General features: G+C 34.6%; 1 protein-coding gene across 5 annotated transcripts in view; it reads right to left on the bottom strand.

The window, feature by feature from the left end:
• LOC119594729 (band 7 protein AGAP004871-like) overlaps positions 1-7,500 on the bottom strand; it is a 111,688-nt gene that overhangs the window by 46,071 nt on the left and 58,117 nt on the right. For 2 of the 5 annotated variants that reach the window (XM_037943839.1, XM_037943817.1), the window contains exon 4: positions 6,778-6,875. The exons of the other annotated variants lie outside the window; for them this stretch is intronic. In XM_037943839.1, coding sequence (XP_037799767.1) covers positions 6,778-6,875 — 98 coding nt within the window. The remainder of the gene's footprint in view (positions 1-6,777; positions 6,876-7,500) is intronic. 5 annotated transcript variants of the gene reach the window in all.

The following is a 7,500-nucleotide window of genomic DNA, read 5'->3' as shown; positions in this document are numbered from 1 at the left end:
ACCAGAATATGAAAAAATAGTTTCCTTTAGCACCATCGGCACAATTTGTCCATTATTTTCATACCATGAAATTTGAAAGAAATATAACATTGGTGTAGTAGATATGTATAATATATGATGAAAGTGACAAATTCTCCTCTGTAGCTAATGTAACGGGATATCTTGCTGCTGTTAGAGAGTATGAAGTACTGAAAATATGTATAATGTAATTAGTTGCAACTAAACTATGTGTGGAAGTCCGTGGAAACCTCAAAACGGAAGATCTAGAAAAAAAGATAAAATTGATATGAATAGATCGGCGTAAAGTTTCGAAAACAGATCTGAAAAGCCCTGAAATATGTTATGGTTTTGTACCAAATAAGCATAATATAAAAATGGAAATAACGAAAACCGTACAAAAGTAACATACGAGAAATGACAACACGTTCACCTTTTTTTTTTTAAACACTATCCCTTAAATAAGAATAAGAATGAAAAATAAGAAAAAAATCCACATAAAAACAGGGCACGCAAAACTGGCTTCTTCATCTTCCTACGACTTATAACACGACCTTCGAGCAAGAACATTGTTGCCATACTCACCGGCTGTAGAGATGGGCGGGAGTTGACGCATCGGGCCGTCGAATTATTACTGTTATTCTTTTTTCTTTTTTTAAATATAATCATCAGCACTTGTAGTTATACTCACTATCATCTCTTATCTCTTATCGAACCTAATTACCACTGTCGATGCTGGAATTCTGAAGTTGTGACGTCACACTTCGCCGGGTCCTTGCTTCGTCTTAAGAGGTTGTGGTGTTTGGCTACAGTGTGTGGAATCATCTCTCATGTACAGTGTATAGTTGTCAGTGTCATGTGCAGTGAAAGATAGTAATGCGGAGGAGTCAGTTATCGAACACAATTTTTTATTATTATTATCATTATTTTTTTAAGTGCATACGAGAGAAAAGGAAGTCGTGTATCACTAGCTTCCATTACGACACCAAAGGAAAAATGCTGAAGAAGAATGCAACAGGAAGTTTCGGTCGATGCGAACACGGAGAGAAAAAAAAAAGAAAAAAAAAATATATAGCGAACAGACGGTGCAAGATAATGGAAGAGCAACGTTATGCGTCCCGATCCCTTAGAGTGATTACCTGGAAGATAGATGACTGGATAGAGGATAGGTAGGCGAGAGACAAGGAAAGAGAACTTGTATACTAAAGGAAGATAAGGATAGATACGAGAGTGTCGAAGAGGCTGAAGAAAAGGGGGAGTTGGAGAAGGAAGAGAAGAAGTATGAAGAACAAAGAAAGACAGAATAATGAACAACGAATTAGCCGATTTCCTTGAAGCATAAAAGTCTCCAAGTAATAAAAGAGTGAAAAAAGAAACGGCTAAAGGAAGGAAGGAAGAGAAGAATGATGGCGAACAGCAAAAGGACGAAGGGTCGATAAATCAGACGAACAGGAGAAGAGGCGACGACGCTAGAAATTAATCCTCAGAGTCCAAGAAGCGAACAAGAGGAGGAGGAAGAAGAAGAAGAAGAAGAAGATGGTGATTGCTGTCGGATGAGAGATCGTCCTAAGGGAAGGGACATCACGGTGCAATGGCCGACGTCCTCAGCGTACCCGAGATGCACCTCGTAGGTCGCGAGGGAGAGGAAGAGCATCCATCTCGATGACGTCAAGTTTCGCTGACATCAATCTTAGTCATCTCGGTGAAGGGACGACGACCGCACTGAACGTTACACACGAAGATGCAAATTATCATCATTATCATTACGGAATTTTCTTCAGTGCGAGTGTAGGAAGGACATTTATACGTGGCGCGGGTAGAAGGGACGGAAGTACACATCTAGATTGAAAAAACAGAAGGAAATGAAGGAGTGACACATATCAGAAGTGCAGTGTTTGGATACACGCAAGTACACGGTGCCTAAGTGGTAATACACACTTTCTTTACAGAGAGAAACTTTTCTCATACAACAAACATAATTACCTGTCAGTTTCGACGTGCAAACTTTATAATAATGATGTACTGTAATATCGTTTATCTGTAGTAAAGCTGGAATGCACCTTTCGGGTTTTCTATTATTTTCCAGTAAGAACTTACATTAATCAAAAATGAATTATTTCGAATATACGCTTTGTGTTTGTGGTGTAAAACCTTTCCTCATCAGCCGACACACACCCACACCGATCGACCAAGAGACTCCATGCACGGAACCAGTCCACTGCTTAGTTGACGTGATCAGTCTTACCTTCCTCCGCTACCTCTAATCCGACATCCGACGCATTCACACTCACCCAAGGCAATGCCACGCACCACACACCAAGCACTCACGCAAAATCACAGTCTTCCTCATTCCTTCTATTTCCTCTCTAGAACTTTCTCACCTCTTCATTCCTCATCGTCACTTCACACAACATTCTCACGTGTCCAGCATGTCACACGTGCCACGTTTACTTGTCATGTCAGTAGATCGATTAAATCTAAAAGGAAAAAAGAACACACACATTTCTACTCTTCTAAGCATGACTACGACATTCCGGTACTATCAAAGCGTAGAATCTGAAAGTAAAGGAATACATATTATTGTAGATGAAAGAAAGGCTGTAAACTACCTTGCATCATGCTATTGTTTCTAAGGCAGGTCCCTAAAGTGGTACAGTCAAGGGATTTGGTAACATCCACGTTTCTAACCATCTATATCAAAATCTATCTTTTTTCACCAAGCAGAAAGCCCACTAAAAGCGACGGAGGAGCAAAGAGATTGGCAGGAAAGGCTAAAAAAAGAGTTTAAAAAAATATATAAAAAAAAATCACTAAACAAAAATGAAAAAAATATATCTTTTTATGACCAAGGAAACTACTCTTCGGTCATATGTTACAGAACCATCGATCAGGAGTGATAGAAAGAGTGGCAATCCTGTCTCAATGTATTTAGAAAGAGAGTAAAGTAAAAAAAAAAAAAATAAAAATAAAAAAAAAGCCTGACCAAGACTGTATTAGCCTGACCAAGACTTTTGTTTTATAGCCTGAGAGCGACGAATTGAGGCACCAGATTATGTCAATGTTAACTGGTTGTTTTCGAGAGGGGGGGAGGGAGGGGGTGAACCAACGGAGTAAGCGGAAGCCTGATTGACAACTAAGGTTAGAGGTAAGGACTCAGTTGTTAAAGGGTTAAAAAGTGACGTAGGCGGCAGATCTGAGGTGTTCTAAAACGCACCTGATTCCAGTGTATGTATGGATATATTTATTTAAGAAAAATATGTTGGAGAAGAGGTATATATTCATATAAAAATGGATAAATCTGGAGATGGGGGGGGGGGAAGGAATGGAGGGGAGAAAGAGGAGGAGGGAATGGACAAATTTCTGTTGAGCTTTTACTGTAACTCGCTACCAAATGTCCTGAAAAAGAGTAGCACTAAAAAGTACAGCACATCAACAGAAATGCAAGATGATTTTTCCCTCCTAGAACTCGGGATGAAAATATATCCCCATCCATTTTTTTTTTCAGTGTCCGTCCCAAGGAGGTCGAAAAAAGAATGAAAAAATAGAGTTTAAAAAGACCGAAATCAGTGTGTCAAAAATCACCTCTGTCCCCATCCTAACTGACACCTCAGACAAGGAAGACCAATGGACACTCTTATTAATTTTGGAAAAAAGTACATTTTTTTTAAAGGGTATTTAAAGATGACCTTATATTACTATAGGGAGTGTTTACACCTGTAGCATAAGATTTCTAGATTTCCGCGTAGTGATGATATGGCAGTAATTTTACTCGTGTTTAAAATTACTGGTGCGCAAATAGAGTAAAAAGCAGAAGGTGCTTGATAAATTTTAAACTTTAGACAAAGTATTTGAAGAATCATCATATGCTACAGTTTCTCGTGGGATTTTCTTATTTAGAACAGGTTTACGAGTGCAAAAATTAGACAAAAAAACACAACAACAAAAAACATTAGCTATCAGTAGGCATGCAGGCAGTGCAGTGGTGTTTTGTAACTAAAGAAAAAAAAAGAAAAAAAAGGAAAAAGAAAAAAAGAAAACAGTAAAAAAATATATATAATGAAAAAATATATAATGGTAATGATAAAAAATCACATGCATCAAAATACGGCGCGATGTCTGAAGTATTCTTTGAAAATCTCGTCCTAATTTCACTATGCCATCTCATTCTCATTTCTTCTAATACATATCGATCTAATATTTCAGCATTATATGGCGAACAGTCTCCGAGAGAATCTCAAATATCAAGAGCTCAAAAAAACTGTATCTCGGATAGATATATCATCTTTAATAAACATGCTAAATTCCAGTATAATCATTTGTCATACTATCTCGAGCTGTGGATATATATGTATTAATATATAACCAGTCATGCCATGGGAAGGACACGTAAAAAGATCTGATAAAAGTGTTAATGTCTGCAGTCTGAAATAATGTCATTCCTGCACGATAATGATTAAAGTCTAATTCTAGAAAACATCCAGCAACACTACAGACACTAGCCAGGCTAAGGACTACTTTCAGCGCACGAGACCCAAGTGCCATCCGCGGGCCATCCCAGTCGTCATCGTGGACTTCGGGGCAACAAAGTGACTTTTGCTTTTCTCCCAAAGGACTTTCTGGATTTGAAGTGAATTGCTGAATAGCGGTCTGTCGTTGGTGTTCTTTTTGGTTTCACTGAATTGTGAGTCTGTTCAAAGCAATTGATAACCTTTGTGGAAGAGCGCAATAGGTTTGATATATACGTGTATATATGTACATATACATATACATATATATATATATATATATATATATATGATATGTGATATATATATCTATATATATATATATATATATATATATACTATATAATATCATATATATATCTATATATACTATCATATACTACATATTACTGCATTATATACTTATATTCACATATATATCATATATCACATTATAACAAACTACATATATAGATATATATATATATATTATATATTATAATATATATATATATATATATATATAATATACATATATACATAACACATAACACACACACAACCACCACAACCACAACACACACACACCAACCCACACCCACACATATGTATATATTATATATATATATATATATATATATATATATATTATATATATATATATATTATATCTATATATATATATAATTATATATATATAAATATATATGCATATATATAATATATCTAACATATATATATATATATATATATATATATATATATATATATATATGAATATAAATATATATATATATATATATTATATATATAATATATGTATATATATACATATATATATATATATATATAAATATTATATGCATTTATATATAAATTATATATACACACATAACACACACACCACAATATATATATATATAATATATATATATACATACACACATTGATATATACATACATCTATATATATATATATATATATATATATATATATATATATATATATATTATATATATATATATATATATATATATATATATATATATATATACACACACACACACACACACACACACACACACACACATTTACATGAAATATATATATATATATATATATATATATATATATTATATATATATATATATATATATATATATATATATGTATATATATATTATATGCTTACACCGGTTTGCTTCTGATCTTTATCACAGAATTCCTGTTCCGTCTTTCGTGTTTGTAAAGAATATTTATATATATAAATGGAGCAAAGAAATCCCTTCCACTCTCAGTGTTGACATGTTATATTACAGATACTGATCTAAACTACTTGATCATTAGAAGCAACATTTAATCAGCATGCATTATTGAAGTACTTATACAGGTGTTTAGAAGCCAAGTTTACGTTATTCAACTATACGATGAAAACACTGATTTAACATGGTTTTATCCTTTATAAATTAACTCACGAAATTAATCACCCAAGATTGTAATTAACCATGGTTAGGGATTGCCCGATTGGCCAGTTGAATCTCAGAGGCGACAGAGACGCGTTCGAATTGTCGGTTGAATAGTGGGGTCCCTGTGAGCATTACAGACAGTCACTAAGCTCGTCTGATCTGAGCAAAACTGGTTACGAAGCAACTTGCCTAGTTTTTGTTTCTAGAATTAGTATATCAAATGTGCACTAGCTATGTTTTCCGGGTTATCTTTGTTTGCTCAAGCCATGATGTCTTAGTAACGATCCAAATGACAAAACTATCCAAATTCAAACAAACTGTATTTTTAAAGTTATTTGTGGTTTGTGTATGTTATGTTCATCACTCTTCATTTAGGTGTGTTGAACTGGCGATATGACGCTACTAGGGATACGTAATTATGACTGTGAACAGTTTATTTGTTCAACTCTAACTTGACAGTTAATCTAACATGACTGGGAGTTCTGTTATGAACGGGAAGTGTATTCCTCCTGCAACTGAACGCATCTCAACGAACAGTAGTCTTAGACTATGTATTTCAGATGAACATCACCCTCCACCCCCTCCTTTCCCCCCAGTCAAAAAAAGGAAAAAAAATCACACTGCAATTCCAACTTGCTGATTTCCGAACTCTTCCAGTCGTAAATCTAAACAACGTTAGCATATTGCAGTCTTTTTTATTTTCTCTCTTTTTCCAAAGGAGGAAGGAAGAAGGAGGACGTGAGGGATATATATTTATGAGATAATTGTTACTCAATGTCTATTCTGTCAGGCTATTGTTTTGGTAATTGTTTTTGTCTGTTGTTTGTACCTGTAGTCTTCCACATTGTTCTCAGCTGCTATCGGATCGGACACTCGATAATACACCACAGCTTCCACAGATATCGTCACAGAATCTCTGGTTAAAATCTGTAGGGAGCGATAGGCATTGGACAAACTCTGTCTATGGAAAAGGCTAGATCAGATTCGATGTTATGGGAGAGTTAGTTCTACTGGGTTCTAAAGGGGAAACTGGGATATGAGATGAACTGGAAGATAGCTGGAAATTAAGTTGCCTTATCGTGTCTATTTTTTTCTCTCTCTGTCTCTCTCTCTCTCTCTCTCTGTCTCTCTTTCTCTCTCTCATTTTATGGATAGATATTTTTTTATGTCCCTATAATTGAGAGCTAAATTGGCAAACCTATTTTGTTTCAAGAAATTAGTTGTTGATATGCCAGGTGAAAAGTTGAGATTTTCTCTTGGTTATCTAGGGGACATAATGAACAAGATAGAAAGTGATGAAAAGTCGCTAGCAATGAATAGATAGAGACAGTAGATTTATTTATTTACCATTATTATCACCATAGATTAATAATTATTTTTCTTTATTTACATTTATATGATTCAACACTAATTTCTTCTCTCACATGATGCTATCCTGTTCTATCTTATGAATTCTAATCTGAATGCCAAGCAGACAGATAATTTTGTGATCAAGAGAGTCGCATACTTTCTCTCTCTCTCTCTCTTTCTTTTTTGTTATCTTGTTACTTTT

The sequence above is a fragment of the Penaeus monodon genome, chromosome 3 (genome assembly GCF_015228065.2).
Source record: "Penaeus monodon isolate SGIC_2016 chromosome 3, NSTDA_Pmon_1, whole genome shotgun sequence".
NCBI classification, from domain to species: domain Eukaryota; kingdom Metazoa; phylum Arthropoda; class Malacostraca; order Decapoda; family Penaeidae; genus Penaeus; species Penaeus monodon.
Note: the sequence above shows the minus strand (reverse complement) of the source record. Positions and strands in the feature narration are given on the sequence as shown.